The sequence below is a fragment of the Caenorhabditis briggsae genome (genome assembly GCF_000004555.2).
Source record: "Caenorhabditis briggsae complete genome, chrX, whole genome shotgun sequence".
Classification (NCBI taxonomy): domain Eukaryota; kingdom Metazoa; phylum Nematoda; class Chromadorea; order Rhabditida; family Rhabditidae; genus Caenorhabditis; species Caenorhabditis briggsae.
In genome coordinates, this window is record NC_013491.2 from 17,356,410 (window position 1) to 17,375,659 (window position 19,250).

At 36.4% G+C, this 19,250-nt stretch overlaps 4 protein-coding genes and 1 non-coding gene across 5 annotated transcripts; 1 reads left to right on the plus strand and 4 right to left on the minus strand.

Annotated features, from left to right (window-relative positions):
• Positions 1 to 336: 336 nt before the first annotated feature.
• CBG28033 lies at positions 337 to 8,151 on the minus strand (the record flags this gene model as incomplete). The annotated part of the gene is made up of 13 exons (XM_045240424.1): positions 337 to 341; positions 390 to 509; positions 556 to 699; positions 747 to 1,019; positions 1,064 to 1,153; positions 2,383 to 2,604; positions 2,655 to 2,744; positions 3,095 to 3,181; positions 3,434 to 3,604; positions 3,652 to 3,786; positions 3,831 to 3,923; positions 5,202 to 6,303; positions 7,987 to 8,151. 13 exons carry the CDS (start codon positions 8,149 to 8,151, stop codon positions 337 to 339), a joined length of 2,697 nt encoding a protein of 898 aa, XP_045098428.1.
• Positions 1,553 to 2,145, plus strand: CBG05332 (the record flags this gene model as incomplete). Its single annotated transcript, XM_002645564.1, has 3 exons — positions 1,553 to 1,656; positions 1,702 to 1,807; positions 1,852 to 2,145. 3 exons carry the CDS (start codon positions 1,553 to 1,555, stop codon positions 2,143 to 2,145), a joined length of 504 nt encoding a protein of 167 aa, XP_002645610.1.
• A 2,309-nt stretch (positions 8,152 to 10,460) lies between the features above and the next one.
• On the minus strand, positions 10,461 to 12,322 carry CBG28034 (the record flags this gene model as incomplete). The annotated part of the gene is made up of 4 exons (XM_045240425.1): positions 10,461 to 10,684; positions 11,376 to 11,691; positions 11,735 to 12,259; positions 12,308 to 12,322. 4 exons carry the CDS (start codon positions 12,320 to 12,322, stop codon positions 10,461 to 10,463), a joined length of 1,080 nt encoding a protein of 359 aa, XP_045098429.1.
• A 2,641-nt stretch (positions 12,323 to 14,963) lies between these two features.
• CBG29075 lies at positions 14,964 to 15,083 on the minus strand. The gene is made up of 2 exons: positions 15,045 to 15,083; positions 14,964 to 15,010 (listed from the first exon to the last, which is right to left on the minus strand). It is a non-coding gene (tRNA).
• Positions 15,084 to 15,681: 598 nt separating this feature from the next.
• On the minus strand, positions 15,682 to 17,934 carry CBG05334 (the record flags this gene model as incomplete). Its single annotated transcript, XM_002645565.2, has 3 exons — positions 15,682 to 15,917; positions 17,198 to 17,272; positions 17,880 to 17,934. The coding sequence occupies 3 exons, from the start codon at positions 17,932 to 17,934 to the stop codon at positions 15,682 to 15,684; spliced, it is 366 nt and encodes a 121-aa protein (XP_002645611.2).
• Between the last annotated feature and the right edge of the window lie 1,316 nt (positions 17,935 to 19,250).

The following is a 19,250-nucleotide window of genomic DNA, read 5'->3' on the forward strand; positions in this document are numbered from 1 at the left end:
ATATTCGAGGAAGAGAAGCGGGTGAAAAGGAATCAAATGTTTTTAGAGACGCGAAGAAAGATGCAGTTTGAAGATAAGGTACGTGGAATGTCACAGGAAATCGGGACAATATGCATTAGAGATATTTGAAATTGGGAGAAAACGTTTATTGGGGGGGGGGGGGGGGGATTCATTGAATGGAGTCGGTGAGATATAGAAAATGTCACAGAAAATTGTGACAAATATGCATTGAGGATCATATGCATTGAGGAGTTTGTCTGAGTAATTAGAAGTTGGAGAGTTATAGTGAAGTTTAGCAAAGCATCGCATAGTATAACGGGTAATCCATTTTGGATTTTACTCTGTAAAATTATTTTTAAGTTTCAAATGATCTCTTTAAGGTCATATACCTTCTGTGTCGAAGTGGTATTGAATGTAGGGACCGTTGTGTTCGTTTTCTTTGTCGATATCGTTGTTTTCACAATGAATCTCTGTTTGATTGGGCATTGGATGCAAGACTCCAAGACCTTCTGAAATTCAAATATCTCATTTAATAAAAAATGCCTATCATTGTACCTGGAGTATCGCTATCAGGAACGTAAACTTCATCAGTGCCATTTTCACTGAGAGTATCTTTTGGATATTGGGAATTATCATCAATCCAGGAGACATTAGGTTCTGGCTGCGGGACTTGAACTGGAGAAACAGGCTCAAGGTTCTCTGAATTCGTTCAAATGTTGAAACTCAAATTTTTCGCTACAAGTTACCATATGTTGCGTTGGTGATAGGAGCGAATAGTTTCTGATCTAGATCCCCATTGAAAGAAGTGTCTGTCTCCTTTATTTCAAGCACCTGCCCATCGTTTTCTGGAACATATTTTTGCCAAAATGAAATTACCCCGAACCTCATACTTTTAACATTTTCATATTCGATGATGTCATTGTCTCTGTTAATTTTGATTCTGATTTTACATCCACTTGGAGTTTTCGATTCCGAAGGTAAAGCAGGGATAGCAAAACCGTCTGCATCAATTAGTCCATCTAAAAATTTGTTAGTCTGTTTGCACACTGGAATTATTAGTAACCTGGATAGATGAGATTTCTGAGAGCAGCATTGTATCCGGCTTGAATGTTGTGATTAATGCTTGCAGGTTTGGGAAGATCATTCATTTTGTCTAAATAGCATAATTGGGGTTATTTGAGTGTTAATTCAACAAATGTCGGCTCCGTAGCGTTTCAAAAGAGAGGCATTTAGAAGCAGAAACTTCTAAACTAAAACATTTCGCAATTGGAAGTTTTGGTTAAAGAAATTTCGAAATGGGGACATTTCGAAAATCGACATTTCGCAAGCGGACATTTCGAAATGTTGAAATTGCGTGTCAAACATTTCTTTTCGAAATATTTATTTTTTTGTTTAGTATTACTTTTATACAGCTACTTGCGTGTTTTTCACTGTTTTCAATTTAAGACTTCCGCTTTTTTTTTAGTAAAGAATTTCAAGATTTTTGACTTTACGTTCAGTTTCCTCTATACGTTTTTTTGATTTTTACAGATACAGATTAGTTGTAAGAAACATGCCCAAACGAGTGTTCAAACCGATTTATGTTCATGATGGCTTCACTTTACGTACTGTACAAATATTATCGTCAGGAGACGAGCTTCTTCATTGCACGCAAAGGTTATTTTTGCTTTTTTTTTTTAATTCTCAGATCTAGGATTTCAGGAAAACGTCAGTGAAATGTAACGCACTAGGAAGACGAGCAGTGGATGGATTTATTTCAATCTCAAAACCTCATTCCGGTCATTCTGCAGACGATGAAGTTGCTATTGTAAGAAGTTCATAGTTTCTAATTGAGAAAACTTTTGGTTCCAGGCAAAAATTGCACGTATCAAAATCAAAGAAAGGGCTCAATCATCAGCTGCGGCTCCAAAAAATATTCTTAAAGAAGTGAGACGGAAGTACGGTGCTCGCCCAGTCATGATTGCCGGTTCAACATCTACACTCGGTCGGTTAATCAGTAGGCAACGTAATAAAAAACAATGCGATACTGCTGCTGATGTCAATGCTTTCGTTTTTCAAGAAAACAATAATGAGCTCAAGATAAATCAAATACTTAATTTATTAGAAAACATAGAAGAAGCGTCTCGTTCTCCAGAGAGATGTTAGCTTATCGAAAATGCTTGAAAATTTAACTACTTCTATGTTTTCGCCTTCTTATGATATGAATAAAAATACAAAATGCTCATTTTCGATTTTCTAAAATCTGATTTATCAAATATTGATTTCAGGAATTTGATGAATTACATAATTCAGTATGTAGAATACTATTTGAAAACGCAGAAATGGGAAACTTTCAAATTCCCAAATTTCAAGCCTACTTTCTTTCAAATCAACAACTGTTACCTTTCTTCTCATTCAAATCTCTCTTTCTCTTCGTACTTCTCTTTTTCTTCAAAACTTTCTTTCTCTTCAAATTGATTTCTGGCAGTCGCGGAATTGCAAAATCGTTCTCATCATCAAAGACAGTTGGGAAAAACGGCATGTTTGGGAAAATAGAGTTAGTACTGCCACGAAGAGTGCTCTCAGAGTTAGCCACGCTGATGTCAACCACGGTGTTAGTTTCAACTGAATATGTATTAAAAATAAGTTATGTTATTGGGGGAATATTCTCTTACGTCTTGGTTTTTTGGCTTCTGGCTCTCCATCTGGTTTTTCGTTTTTGTCTTGAACACTTTCGGGTTGAGGTTCTGGTGCGGTCGCCACAGCTGGAATAAAATTACTTTTGATTCAGATTTTCGAACCACATTTGTCGTATTAGTTCTGGTAAGTGTTAAACTATGAAGCTACTTAATCTGAACCAAGGACAAGGGATAGTGTGTTTTTTTTTCTGGTTGGACTGTTTGTCTCGAAAATTTTGGCAATCGTGTAAAATCACACCACAACGTTTCACCCACTTTCTTCTACAATCAAATTGAGTTCATTTTCGATTTTGCCCTCATCTTCATCATTATGATTTTTTAAGTCCCTTTCATAAACCCATTTTTCATACGCCAGCGAACTAGCAACGACTGAAAACAAAACCCCTCCAAAATTTCCCATGAGACAGTAAGCTTACTCATATCTCCAACTTTGAATCCTTCTTTCTTCTTGTTGGCATCATTAGCATCATCAAGAGGAGCATTCTCTGCTTCTGCGTTTAAAGCTGCAATTCAACAAAAGTTAAACTTTTTCTCAATAATATTTAAACACTACCTTTAATATCAATACCAGCCTTTGTCCAAATATTGGACAATGGCTCGTGCCCATCAACAGCAGGAGCAACACTAGGACTTGGTACATCGTGTGAATTTTTTGAAATTTTGATGAGCAAACCGTTGCTATTTTGACAGTTCATGAAGTCAATGTGTTCCTCTGAAACAAAAAATTCTATTCGGGACCTCTATCTGACTCTCACCATTCACACCATTCACTCCATTTGTTTCAATTAAAGCAATCATTTGCTCGTCGCTTAATTCCTGATACGCTGAACAATTCTTGTCGTTAATCGCTGCTGCCAGCAACTCCTCATAGAGTGTTGTGCTTTTTTCACATTCTTGTGCGCGCCTTGGCTTGATCACGCCCTCGACTAAATTTCAAAGTATTTTCACACTAACTTATATCTAATTTTCTTACATGGGCGGTTTCCTTGATCGAAAAGATTCAAGGGAATGGTATTGCCTTTTAATGAATCCATATATAATTTCAACTCTTCTTCTTTTTCACGCAAATTTTTCTGAGCATTTTCAAAGTTCATAGGCCATCCTTGCTCTGAAAATCTAGTCATTAAATTCAGAATCAGTAGTTCACAAAACCTCTTTTTCCGTTTTCATCACGCAGATTCTGGAAGTGCGCAATTATAGCTAAGGCTTCCACTTCCTCTGCTAAATTCTCGGGCTGTCGTTTTCCTAAAAATGATTTTTTTCTAACATTAAGTTTTTTGAATAAATTTTCTAGTTACATTTAAAACTGACGCAATAACCTTTAAAAGTAGCAAATCCTATCTATATGCGTACTTTGAGCTCAACTATCTCGGTTTCTGTGAGAGATACCGAAAATTGGTCAACTGATAAAACAATGGTGATATTGTGATCTATGCTTTATCAGTGAAACTTTTTCAGATATCTTTCAAGGGAACTGAGAAAATGAGCTCAAAGTGCGCAAGAATGGACTTCAATTATCTCGATTCCTGAAAGAGACATCAAAATATGTCAACTGTTAAAATGTTAGTGATATCATGATAAAAAATTATCAATGAATAATTGTTTAATATTTCTTGAAGGAACCGAGATACCGTATTTCCTCTAATAGAAGCCCACCTCTATTTGAAGCCCACCTCTAATAGAATCCCACACCCACGAAGTGCTTTGAAAAATAGAAGCCCACCCTCTAATAGAAGCCCATGGGCGTCTATTAAAGAAAATACGGTAAAGAAAAATTCCAGAAGTTTTGGGGAGTGTGATTTAAGAACTTGAAAATTTCTCAATTTTTGATCTACAGAATTCCGTAATTTTGAATTTAGAGATTCTGTAATCTCAGAATTTCATAAATTCGTGATTTTGTGGTTTAAAATTGCAGAATGAAAACTTCGAATAAAAAAAACACCGAAATTCAGAATTCTTAACTTCCGAATTGTAAAATTTCTGATTTTTTGAACAAAATTTTTTTTGAAAATTAATCATTGAAAAATAGAAGTCCACCCTCTAATTGAAGCCCACCTCTAATAGAAGCCCACCCTGAGATAGAGAGGTTGAAAAAAAGAAGCCCATGGGATTCTATTAGAGGAAATACGGTAATTGAGCTCAGAGTAGACGTATACAGTAGGCTTCTATTAGATGTTATTTCTCCAGTTTTTAATGCAACGAGATCAATCGTCTCCGTTTCTGTGTGAAAAATCAAAAATCTGTAGGGAAATGTTGGTGATGAAATGATAAGCAATTATCAGTTGAAATAGTTTTGATATCTCTTACAGAAACCGAGATAATCAAGCCGAAAGGACAATTATAAGTTGGTGCTGCTTCAGGATCAATATCTCGGTTGTTGTAAGAGATATCAAAAATTTGTCAACTGATGAAACATTAGTGCTACTGTGATAAATGTTTTATAAGTTGCAACTTTTTTGATATCTCTAAAAGGAACCAAAGTAATTGAGCTCAAAGTACACGTAAAACCATGCATTTTCTCACCTTTTGCAGCTTTTTTGAATTTCCGGAGGTATTGTTGTTGCCTCTTCTCAAATTTTTCTTCCAATGATACAGTACGGGGTTTAATGTATGGTAGCTCTTCATCAGGTTCACAAGCTTGGGTGATCAGCTCCTCAAAGTGTTTTGACATCACCACATCATTGATGTCGTCCATGTCCGATACAAAATGACGATTGTCATTGATATCCTTCAAAGTCCAAAGAACTTGTTGCATTTTCGACACAAACTCCTTAAAACTGCCGTTGTCCCATTCATCTTTTCTATTTCGAAGCAGCTCGGATTTCTTTGCAGCCCACAGAGGAAGAATAGTATCTCTGAAGGGCAAGCAAATTCTGTGGGACTTCTGGGCGATGTATTTCATTCTTCGTACAGTTCTTCGGGGATCGAGTGCGTAAGTCCAATAGAGTTTGGCCTTGGTTTGAATGAAATATGAATTCTCATTGAGCTCCTCTAGTTGAAAGCAGATTGGTACAGCGCATACTAGAATCCGATTTGTAAGGGAATACGATTCTTTCATTTTTTCATAGGCAGCAACTAGGGAGTTGTAATCCACATCATCAATGGCTTTTTTAAACATTTTATTACAATTGGCTGTCAACGTCTTGCCCTCGGCGAACATATAATCAATTTTGCGGCATGATCGTTGTGCCCAATTCGCCACTTTCTCACATTCAAGCATTTCTTGGTTAATGTCTTCGTGAAGATTTCCATCAATGATTTCGGAGCAGTCGATTCTCCACAATTCTAGCAAATCCTGATTTCCCATTATTTCGATGACACTGATGAACTTCTGATATAAGAATTCCGGATCTGAGTTCATCTCGCAACTGGCGGTATCCTCGAACACTTTTCTCATGAGATCTTCCGTGTAGACAGAAACAACAAACAACTGCTCTAGTTCGTTCTGTTTTTCCTTTGATTGAGGCTGCTTGATCCAAGTATTTATTGACGTTTTGGTTTCACAACGAAGCTTTTGAATTGATGAAGTGGTTTCGTAGTTTCGAAGTTCGGATAGTTCATGCTTCAATTCGAGATAACGTTGATAATTCGTCTTCAGGTTTTGAATCACTGCGGGAGCATCACGCTGAAAAATGTTCCTGTGACTCCCGAAAAACCGAACATAGGATCCTAGTTCTCATAAGAAACGGCAAAATTCTTTCAGAAAAACTTGGAATAATTTTACCTTCCAAAACATTGTATTTGAGATCTCCTATTTTGTCTATAATATAATTATTTTTGTCATTTCAAATCTTGGCGGATTATAAATCATTCAGTCACGCAGAGCAGAATCTACTGACAAAATTATGGAATGTAGGCTAAATTGTTTATCAGAAAGTCACATAAAAAAACTAATTTCGTTGATCATAACAATATGATAGAAGACTAGGATTTGGCACCTTTTAATTTTTTAAAAATTAGTTTGAGCGGAAAATATGGAAAACTGAGATTAGTGGTATAGCATAGCTTAAAAAGTCGAATAGAATGCCCACAGATCGTCAACGTTGAGTTTATATATCTCATTTCATGTAAAAAACATCAAACAATTGTCAACGGACAAAATGTTTATCATGGAATCAACGATATTTTGTCAGTTAATCACTTTTTGTCATCTTTCACGGGAACCGAGATTAACTGGCACAAAGCTGAAAATAATGTGATTATTCTATTCGAGTGCTAACGATAGTTTTTAAGGATGAAATACCAGAGATGTCAGGAATTAAAATTTTTGAACTCTGAAGTCGAAAGTCGGAAGTCGAAAGTAAAATTTCATTTTCAGAAGTTTGAAGTAAAATTCCAAAGTTTTCAATTTTTTAATAGCTATCAGCCTACTGTTATTTCGGAGCATAATTTACGGTATTGACGCAAATTTGGAACATTTTTTGTTTTTTTTCGGTCAAACATGAACAAATTTCGCAACATTTTTTGCAAAAATTCGTTGGCCGAATTTGAGAGTTTGAAGCCGGAAGTAAAACTGATTTTCCGGTTGTCGGAAGTAACATTTCGAACTAGGAAGTCGGAAGTGAAAAAATGGAAGTCGGAATTCTCGACATCTCTGTGAGATACGGGAGATCGGAGGAAAAATATTTGCATTTGTTGGTAAAAGGTGGAAAAAAGTGGTGGACTAATTTTTAATTTTTTGAAAAAATTAGGTATTCTGCTGGTATCTGATATTTATTTTGTCTTATAATATTAAAAAAAAATTTGGAAAATGAAATAACGGAAGCAAATAACAATGATGAATCGACTCTTTTGGAATGAAATTTTATGAAAAATGTCAAAAATGAGATCCATCAAAAAATTGCACAAAATGAAAATCTAATATGAACTTAGAATAAGATATTGATTCTTTAATCGGATTGCGGAAAAAGTGCAGAAAATGACAATTAACATACAATGGTCTCAAAAAACTGCATTAAACGTTATCCAGTTTGAATTCTATCAGAAAAGCAAAAATTTAATTCAATGATATTCTGTTTGACTTAACTGCCCACTGAGACTAAGTGTGCCATATTTTTTCTAATAGGAGACAACCCAAACAGTCATCTTCGAGCCTAATTATCTCGATTCCTGTAAAAGATATCAAAAATGTTTCAACTGAGAAATTATTGATCATAATATTACCAATGTTTTATCAGTGGACAATATTTTTATATCTTGAACAGGTATCGAGATAATTGAGCTCAAAGGTGACGGTGTCTTGTGCTTATATCAGAGGAAATACGGTCTCCCATGTTCTTTGCTCGCATTCCCAGATCTGTGACCTCACCTTGTAAGTACAGACACGCCAGCGACAACTCGGAAGGATTATCTCTGGAGTACATATGCAGAGTTCCTTCTTATCTTTATTCACGCCTTCCGCACTGAAACGAATATTCCGCCAGTCACTAAAAGCGATTTTGTAAGCGACTATCGCCTCGGCCAACTCATCCATTTTTGCGGTCTGGAAACTTGTATTTAGAACACATTACTCTGAATATCCACTCACCACCACATCGGAATCTTGTGATCTACGACTGCACTGTCCCACATGTTGCCGAAATTCGAGTACTGCTTTTTGGACTGTCCCACAATAAACGCAATGGAAGTTATATCCTGTGATTGATAGGATTACATGTTTTGAATGGAGTGATGAAACTTACGAGTTTGTTTTCCTATATAATCTACAATTAGCTCCATGTCTGAGGAATACTACTTGTAATAAAGAATTCTTTAAATATCTAAAAAACAGATGAGAGAAGAAAAAAGAGCAAGAGAGAGAGAGAAGGCCGCGAAAGTTGATAATGACAAAGGTGAGAGGAATAGAAAGAAGGGAAGAGAGGTGAACTGAAGGGACAAGGGGATGGCTGTTGCTATGGAAATCATTTTGTTGTTTCGGAAAATGAGTCGGATGAAGATGAGATTAAGAAGTGAAAGAGGAGAAAGGTGCTCACCCCGTCTGTCCTCGTTTGTCGCGCGAAATATTGCATGCAAAGAAGATGGACTAATAGATGGCTATTCGGGAGCGTACGAGTACAAAAAAAAAGGGGAAATTGGGAGTGGGAGTGTTCGGAGGAAGACGCAAGCGGACACGAGGTTTTGCAGAGAGAAGCTACATTGCGGGATGCAAATACAAGCGTGTGCCCTAGACATCACGTGATTGTATTTTTGACGACGTGAAGACAGTACAAGTAATTCATAAGCAAACAACATAAGTATTATAATTTGAAGGGACGGAAAATTGGGAATATTAGAAGTCAAGGGTGATGGGGATGGCCTTTTCGGAATTTTTCGGAATGTTGAAAATGCCGAGTTTCAAAGATTTCGGAGTTCCGGAATCTTGTAACATCTTATTTATTTCGAATTTCGGAATTCCGGAATCTTTCGATAAGTCGAGTTTCAAAATTTCGGTATTTTTAAATATCGAAAATTGCGGTTTTCGAAATTTCGGAGTATTGAAATTTAGAGATATCCCGATTACTCAGATTTTGGAGAATCGAAAAATCAGAATTATCCGCTTTTGGATATTTTGGAATTCCGGATATTCGACGTTTGGAAAGTTTTGGAATTTCGGAATTTAGGATTTTCTGAATCTTCGGAAATTCCAATTCGGAACTTTGAGATATTGGAATTCGGAAAAATTTCAGAATTTCCAAATATTGGAATATTCCGATTTCCAGGCTTTCCGACTTTTCGAATCTCAGAATATTCAGATTTTAAAAAATTTTGGAATTTCGAAATATTCCGAATCTGAAAATTTTGGAAATTCGGAATATTCCCATTTTGAAAACATCGGAATATAGTGATTTTAAAATATTCTGATTTCTTAGAACTTGGACATTTGGAATATCGGAATATTCCTTTAAAAATTTTTTTTGGAATTTCGAAAATTCCAAATTTCAAAGTTGCGAAATTTCGGAATATTCCGGTTTCGAAAATTCTTCGGAAATTCCGAACTCCGTTCCAAACATTCCTCGATGTGATAAAGTAAAAAAAAAAGAAGTAAAATTTGAAACATGCGTATTTTTGAAGACAAGAATCTCAAACCGCATGAGTCATAACAGTGAGACACGAAATCAATGAGAAATTTTGATTTTTTTTGTCGCCTTCGCAAGAAACCTCAAACCTAGGAGATGAAACAAAACATATTCATTTGCAACAAATTTTGAGAGGATAAATGTCGAAATGAGAACGAATTCTACTCTTTATGTACATCAGTATGCCTGCGAAGTATAATTAAAAAAGTGCAAGCGAGGAGGGGGTGGGAGGGGGGGGGGGGGTGAGAAAAGAATAATAATTTATGTTTGAAATTAGAAGAAGCCGTATTTTTCTTTTCTACTTTTTGGCAAATGAAAGATTCTCAAATATCACATCAGTTTGAGGTGTTAATTTTGTAGGATGACGGGTTATATGTGTCGACAAAGTCTAAGGAGCATACATCTGGTGAAAGATTAAGTTTCATAGATAATGATCTTATCCTAACATTAAGTTATAATAAGCTTCAAAGGTTTGGAAGATTAGATAAAATTATGTGTTCTTTAGACCAAAGTTTTTCGAGATGGGACAAACCTGATAAGCCTGATCGAACAGACAAATCAAAGTATCAAGTTTCAATTCAAGTTTTTGATCTTCAAATATTGATATATGGTGGATCTAAAGAACTGAAACAAGAAGATTTTTCGAGAAATAAATTGACAGAGTTTAGTTGAAAATTAATTAAAAGGATAGTATATTTATTTAACAATGAGAAGTTTGATGAACAAACTACTGATATGGAACAAAGAAAAGTGAGAATAGCTTCAACAAATTATCCAATATTTTGATGGCAAGATGTTCAAAAGTTTCTACAATCACATAACTGAAGCAGAGGCCAAATATTACAACTGTACTAATCGAGAGACATTGGAGTAGTGTAATAACAATTTTCCTTTTGCTTCTTTTCTCCTTTCTCGCGTTCACAAACTTTCGAAGAAGACGCAAGTCGATTCCTGCAAGTATTGTATGTTCTTTTCAACGGTAATAGATTTTCAGGATGTCAATTTGTGCGGGTGGAAATTGAGAAATCCAGAGACAAATACCGTAACCACTCTAATAGAATGCTACCGAAGCGTTTCCTTTAGGCCTATATGTATCTCATGTTTTGTGAATGATATCAAAAAGTTGTCAACCATTGAATCGTAATCTCAAACATTTACAATTAAACACATTTTTGATATCTCACACAGAAAATGAGATATTTGAGCTCGAAGCTGACAGTTTGAGCGAGCTTAGAGGAAATAGGTATTTATGGGAAGAATAAATTTAAATTTCACAAGATCAAATACAAAAAAAACATATAAAATACAATATCCTTTCAGCATGACAATAATTACTTCGTATTGTGAAATACCGACTTTTCTCTGATATAAGCTCACTCAACCGTCAACAACGAACTCAATTACCTCGGTTCCTCTGGAATTCATCCAAAAATTGTTAACTGATAAGTTATTTATCATAAGTTGAAGAATTTTTTACATCTTTCACAGGAACCTAGAATAGAGCTAGAAGTTGACGGTTCGGCTATTCGAAGAAATACGGTACTGCAGACAGATTGAAAAACACTATAACATTTTTTTCAATGTTTCAGAGGAAAATTTTAAAAAAAGGGTTCTAGTTTCAGACAAATTTAAAATCTCCTACCTTGATTGTCATAAGCCAGCACAAAGTCAAGGCTTCTTTGGAAACGCTTCCTATATCTCATCGCTCGCTGTTCCTTCATCATCATCCTTTTCTTACTGGACATCTTTGGCAGCATCTTTGCAGAGATCAATTTGTTTTCTGGTACCTCTTCGATTTTAAAAGTTGTCATGTTGCGAATCAGACACTTCCCTTGATCTCGTGGGGTTTTCGGGGGAAGAAGAACACCTAGGTACCAGTCATGTGCGAGCAAATATTCCAAAATTTTGTTTAATTCAGTCTTGTCAGTTGTTGAAATGTACCTATCAGCAACAGGAACCTTAAACACAACATTTTGGTTCAAAACAAATATTGGAACCTACCATCTCCGATCCAACTTTGAATAACTTTAGAAGTTTCTCAAAGTCCTCACTCGATTTCCTGTGAATCATCACAAACTGTGTTTGACCTAGATTTTCGATATATTGGAACCAGCGACGGATACATTTCGTCCGGTATTTGTCCTGGAGCAATTGTAGTGTTTTGACATAGGCTCGAGTTCTTGTGAAAGTGAGTCTCCATTGACGGACTAATTTTCCAGCAAGACAAATTTCTTCCGATAATCCCGCCACTTGAAGAGCGTCCTTCCATCTTTTGAGAAGCTTAAAGTTACGGAGTCGATACTTTTGAAATCGAACTGATTTTCTCTCCATAACCCTCAAATAGTATTGCTTTGATCGTCTTTGGAGAACTTGTTCTTGAAGTCTTTTCTTTTTTTCAGAAACGTCCTTTACTGCTTTTTTCAATAATCTTCCGACTCTTCGTTGTTCGAGGTATTCTTTAGTTGCAAATCGGTTGAACAACATTAGTGGACTCCAAACGAATGTTGGCTCTTTTCGAGTGATCACCTACAAACATATCAGAAATAATGACACATTTTGGATTACCTAACTCACCACATTGTTCCTCATTTCTCTGGAAGGAATACTGTTAACACCCATCTTTATTTCTTGTTGTCAAAAAAAGCTAGGACAACAAAAAAAAAAGAATAAAAGTTGTGTTTTCGAGCAGTGTAGTGTGGGAGGTGTGGGATACTGAGTTTCTATGACAATGGGCGAGAAATCACCGGATTAGAAGAGTGAACCGACCAGAGTATAATCCACCAGTTGCACTCGTTCCTCATGGCTCGTGTAGTTTTTTAACCAAACGTGAGCAAGACATGTAAAAGAGGAAGATGAAGCCGAAGATTTTTAATTTCCGTTAAGTGTGAGAGGGGGAGCCGGAAAGGGAGGCAATAAAATGGGAAGAACTTGGATCCTCTGACTTGGAGGTAATGGAAATGAGTAGAGGTGCTCCTACAGTAATTCGGTTAGAAAACTTCGGGAACCACAGGGACTTTCCATTGTTATAGTGTTCAAAACTTTTGACTCAACATAAAGATAATTATTTTCTGATTTCCTGGAAATCATGAAAAGTATACTGTAGAAATTGTTTGGAGATTTGTGTTTCCTTTTCCCCATTTCACTTTTGAGTTATTGAAAGAAATAATCATATGTACAGTAGATTTCATTTTAGATGTTTTCTTATTTTATAATCCCTCCTCAAAATTACAAAAATTACAAGACCCACTAAAGTAGAATGAAACTTGAACCGTCAACTTTGAGCCAATGTATCTCAATTCTTGCAAAAAAAATATAAAATAGTGGTCAACTGATAAAATGTTCAGAATAATATCAGAAATAGTTTATCAGTTGATCATTTTTGAATATCTTATTCAGGAACCAATATAAATGGGCTCAAAGTAGAAAGTTATTAGAGAGTGAGGTCATTTTTTAGTAGTTACAGTAATCAGTTCTCTTTCCGATAAGCTTTCAGCCAATGAAACATATGAAAAGTGTCTATGACGATTCTTTTGTTTCAATAATTTCTCATCAATCCCTACTGATAAATCTGAAAGTTCCCAAACTTCATTCTTCCACTACCGGATGTAATCTAATCATACACTTCGCTGCTCTTTTTTCTTCATGTGAATTCTCATCCATATCAGGCCACTCCCACTTCCACCTGATCTCGTGAGATTAATGACGTGAACAGAGGGCATGCTTCTTCAGCGGAGAAGTATACGGAAAATTCCAGCGAGGGACTTTCTCTGTAAAGGAGCATAAAATCTGTAAAAGAAGGAAAATTTCTGGAACTTTGAATTTTTTCTAATGCGGTTTATTTCTTTTGTAGTTTTGTTCAGTAGAACGTCTCTTACAGTAATCCACAATAAATATCGTAAAATCTCTAATAGAAGAACTCCCACACTGTCAACTTTGAGCTCAATCATCTCGGTTCGTATGCAAGATATGAAAAATATGTCAACTGATTTGCGAGCTCATGACAAACAACTGATCAGTTGACAACTTTTTCATAACTTTCACAGGAACTGGGTTATACGGGCTTAAAGTTGAGAGTTAGAGGACCTTTTATTACAGGTTTTACAGTATGCTCGGTTTTTTTTCAGACAAAGTTTTCCAGTATGTGCTTCGTGTCATCAACGACTGTACAGTATTCCATTCCCAACCCTACTTTCCAACCCAATGTCATCTTTGGATCCAAATCAATCACATTCGTTTTCTACAGTAATCCAACACACATGGACCATCTCCTATGTCTGTTCTATGTCTGCTGACCAATTGGTCACACTCTCCTCATGATATAGGTAGTTGACGTCATCACAGTCTCCAACAGTCAAGAAGAGAGGAGAAGGCAACCTGACTTGTTCTCTGGCACACTGCCAACGGAGGAGAACGACGACGGCGGAGCGAGTTATGTGTGTCTATGTGTGCGCGTTGGCTGCGACGCGGCAGCAGAGACGACGTGTTCGGGGCAAGAGCCAGACGACGAGAGAACAGGAGAGACGCAGACTTGTGAGAAATAACACCGGAAGAAATAGTGTAGTGGATAATGATATATGTATCATGAGAGCGTTTCTGTTGGGTAGGGAACACAAGAGAAAAGTGTGATGAGAGGAGCGGTCCTGTGGTGAAGAGCGGTTCTGGCCTTCTCCTAGTTGAGATAGGAGAGAGAAAAGAAGGTGACGAGTCAGAGAAAAGTAGAGGAAGAAATCTAATAAGAGACTCCGGAGAAACGCGACTGCAATGGTAAGAGGGAAGAGAGTGGACTGCTAGTTAGTGGAAAAAAACCTGAAAAAATAAAAAAATTGACCGAAAAAAGATACACTAAAATAATTTGAGAGCTTCCAGAGTAGTGAATACATTGATGTGTGTACATTGAAATCTGATTTATTCGAATCGAGAATCTACAGTAATCCAAATTTGAAACAGACCTGAATATGCTCAAAATTTACAGTAATCCAAGCTTGAAATAAACCTGAATACGTTGAAAATCTACAGTAATCAAAGTTTAAAATGGACCTGATCATGTTGAAAATCTACAGTAAACCAAGTTTCAGCTCAAAGTTTATCTCGAATTGTCATTAGATCTGTGAAATGGAAAATATTTGAAGATTTTAGTCTTGATGAAACTGAAGAGCAGACCAAAACCCTCATTTTTTCTCTTAAAAACATTTTTAAATTGAAGAGTCACTGTGAAAAACGCAAAAAGATCTGCACGAAGTGGGATTCGAACCCACGCACCCATACGAGTACCAGAACACCCAGTTAACCTCGAACTTGAGGCAAGCGGAACGCTTGAGTCTGGCGCCTTAGACCACTCGGCCATCCGTGCTACGAAAGTAAAGAGAGGAGACCAAGTACACATACGCCACATTTTCTGTCTCTTTTCTCGTCTCGCCTCGTCGCTTGTCGCTCTTCCCCGCCGCTATTCTGTTTTTTACAAAATTAAGTGTGCATTGGAACGACACACACGCAGAGATACAAACGTATTTGAAGATTATAGCTATTGACAAGTGATTCATTTTTTGGTGGTGATTGTGAAAATTGCATACCGATAAACGGATCATCCGGAAAGTTGGGTTGGTTTAGGAACATATGTTACCAGTTATCTTGATTAAATTGGGAAAAGAAATTGCACTGGTGTACTGGAAATTGACAAAAAGTGAAAGAAATTTTGAAAAAAGTGACAATGTGACAATCCATCGGAAGATAACATAATTCGGAGGGTATAACAATTTAGGGGTGCAACAGGGTACAAGGTGATTTAGTGGTACACAACGCACAATTCGCGGATACAAAATTAAACTTTTTGGGGTGTTTTGCACCATTGAATCGAGGATTTTTAACCCCCAAATAGCATTGTACTCTAATGACACCAAAATTTTTGTACCCTCCGAATTATGTGTCATTGGAAATACCAGAGTGGCAAATTAATATGGTCCGTATTTGAACATGATGTAGTACTCGACGGGTTCGGATTCGATGTGCTCTCCCCAGTGCCACATGCTGTCGAGAAGATAGATGTCCATGAGAAGATTCAAGTTTTCCTCGAAGTTCTCCTTCGCGTACCAGTAGAACGCGCGAGTCTCATTGGACATTGGAGAAGTGTCATAAGTCAAAGTCTCCAGTTTGTCGTTGATGAAATCCTCAACAGCTTCTTTCATTGCTGCAAAAGTTGAAAATTATGGGTGCAGGATATAGATATTTGAACTTTAGAAAATTGTGAGAAATAGTTATAGGCCATGTGAACTCGTCCTCCTCCTCGTGGAGTCCAGGACAAAAGTCGGAGCGAGACCCAACCGGGAAATTCGTTGCGCCTTTAATCTTCTGGCGATTTACGGGGAAATGTTCTTGTCGTGTACTCCACGAGGAGGAGGACGAGTTCACATGGCCTAGAAAACTCCAGCAATCTAGCTTCCGCGGCCCCAGCAAAATTGCTAGTTTTTCTGCTTTCTGCATAAGGAAAAAACCAGCAATTTGCTGAATTGCTTTTCACTGAATAACCTCATAATAACAAACACTGTGATTCAGCTGAGCGCGTTTGCAAAGAAAAGTTTTTGTGAAACATTTGCTGATTATCACCAGCTTGATCAATTTTCGCCACATTTCTAACTGTAAAAACTGTCTGTTAAGCTTAATCTGACAAAAATACCATAACACCTGTTGTAATAGGCTCAGTTTGAGCTATTTTATCTTGGCTCTTTCGCAAGATTTGAAAAATCTGTCAACAGATAAAACACTTCTAATGTTATGATGAATAATTTATCAGTTGACGATTTTTTCATATCTTTGAGAGGAACCGAGATATATTGGCTCGAAGTTGTAAGTTAGAAGGGCCCTTTTATCGCAGGTTTTACGGTAATAGAGTGAAACACAATCGAGAAAGATGTTTCGAAACTTTTGGAGTTTTGGAACTTTTCAGTATCTACTGTTCGATTTTTGTACTTAAATTCTGTTGTGCTCAAAATGGACATACAGTACTGGTCAATAAGATAAAAACCTGTTTTCAGTTAATTCTGACTGTATTCAGGAATCTGGAGCTCGGCTGTCAAGTGTCCGATCTCTTTATAAAGTTTGGAGGGTGGAAAACAGGCATAGATTTGAAACGTTGCATTTACTGAAAATTCTGAAAATGTCTAGTTTTGAGCTATTTGCCGATTCTTGAAAATACCTGCTTTTTCACGTGTTCAGTACAAAAATTTTCAAACGCGGGTCTTTCAGAAATCAGAAAATTGCTGAAAAACTAGAAATTTTCAAAAAAAATTTTGTGAATTTTCTATTTAGATCTGTTTCATCCCTTCCAAACTTTTCAAAGTGATCCAAAGCTTGAGAGCTAAGCTGCAGATTTCTGAAAATGGTAAAAATCTACTGTTTACCACGTTTTTGCATATCTTACTGAGCGGTACTGTACACCGAGGAGTGAACGCAAAAAATCTGAATACTCACCTCCATAATCAGCATGTTCGCAAGTGTAGTATTCGAAATAATGCGAATACTGTCTACCGCAGTTGTGCCAATACACTGAAAAATTCTATTTTAAAAAAAACCACATAAATTTTGTTTTAGTCCGTTTTGATTGATAATTATCGATTGGGAAGAATATTGTTCTAGAACTGAAAATGACTATAACTCTTGTCTGAAATCGATGAGTTAGAAAATGAATATCTAGTTGAACTTTTTTTAAAAGTTGCACGAGCTATTTACCGTATTCTTCGAGCTTATCTCGAATGTTTTCTTATTTTTTTAATTTTTTCAGCGATTTTCATTGAAAATGGTGAAAACCGTTTCAAAATTGATGAGAAAAAATAACTTATACTATGCCTGAAAGATACGGTAGTTCACTTTTGCGTAAAACCTGTAATAAAAGCCCCTCCCCACCCCCCCCCCCTTAACTTTCAACTTTGAGCCAATCTAACTCATTTTCTGTAGAAGATATCGAAAACTTGTCAACTGACAAACTGTTTTTCGTAATATCATAAGCGGTCTATCAGCTGATACATTTTGATATCTTTTACAGTAACTGAGATAATTCAGTTCAAACTTGACAGTGTGGGGGCCCTTCAATTACAGGTTTTACGGCATATTTCCTTAAACTATATCATTTGACTGATATTTCTCGTTTTCTTACCTCTCTGAGAAACGGAGAGCATGGTGTAGTTTGGCAGTTGAGTTTGGTTTATCATACTCTGAAACTATCTAGAAATTTAGAGGTTTAACAGATGAATGCGTAACCAGAAAGCAAGTGTTTATCACAACTCAGAAACTATTTCGAAAGAAAATACTAGAACTAAAAAACAAAGAAAAAAAGGCAAATTGGTAAAAGGTTACATTTTCTCTCAGAAAAGCAAACAGAAAAATGGTCACCTCCTGACACCTTCTTTTTGCTTTTCAAATTATTTCAAATTTCACTAAATGTCACAGAACGGTAGAAGATGACAAATTTCGTGAGACAACGGCAATAAACGTGGGAGAGATTTACAAAAGTGCAACTGAGTCAAATGAGAGGTGTTCCCCCCTTTTTGAATATTAGTATGACTTTGCAGAGATTTTGGTGATTCATCATGGTTCGTGGTTCGCTGTGCAAGAGAACATGCAAAAAATAACGTTTTAACAAATTTTCTTTTTTTGAATGATGTTTTGCAAAACGATTGTTTTCGTGACTCAGATTTGATTCGAATTTGAAGCTAAGGAGTAGGGACAAGTGTTTCAATCTGAGTAGATAGATTTAGAGAAAAAAAACTGAAACTATTTATTGAATATTCCAAGTAGAAACGAACAGACCAGCTGTTTTCAGGTCAGAGACACGAAATTTGAGAAACAATCAGATAAGAATAGCACAGGCTAGAAATTTTTGAGAAGTGACAACAGATCAGATACATGTGATAATGAAACTTGTCTTGAACCGTAAATTATATGAAACTTGAGATCTGCGCGAGATAGCGGAATCGGGCTCTTTGTCTGAAAGATCAAAATAAGCGATAGAGCAGGTGGGGGAGGAGACGTTGAACTGTGAGAAGAAGCTGGAAAGGGGGAAAATAATATAAAATCAAACTTATCATGAAACCAAGTGGAAGTAATATGTATGTTTTTGAGAACTTTGTTTCTCTCGAAATACATTTGAGAATAAATGACTGAAAAATAATTGAAAACTTTCAAAATCAGTGATGCCACTAAAAAGATTTTCAAATGGTACGAGCTTATTGAATGTTTGTCAACGGTGATCCCATAAATTCCACTTCTCAAGGAGCGTATACCGCATTTGGGCTAATATTAGGTTGGCCGGAAAGTAACTGTCCATTTTTTGATTCGTGAATAACACAAAAGCAAGAGTTACCGTAAAACCTCTAATAGAACGACACCCGGATCGTCCACTTTGAGCCAATATATCTCATTTTCTGTGAAAGGTATCAAAAAGTGGTTAACTAGTAAAATGTTTATCAGGATATCAGCAACATTTTATTAATTAGCCACTTTTTGATATCTTTCACAGAAAATGAGA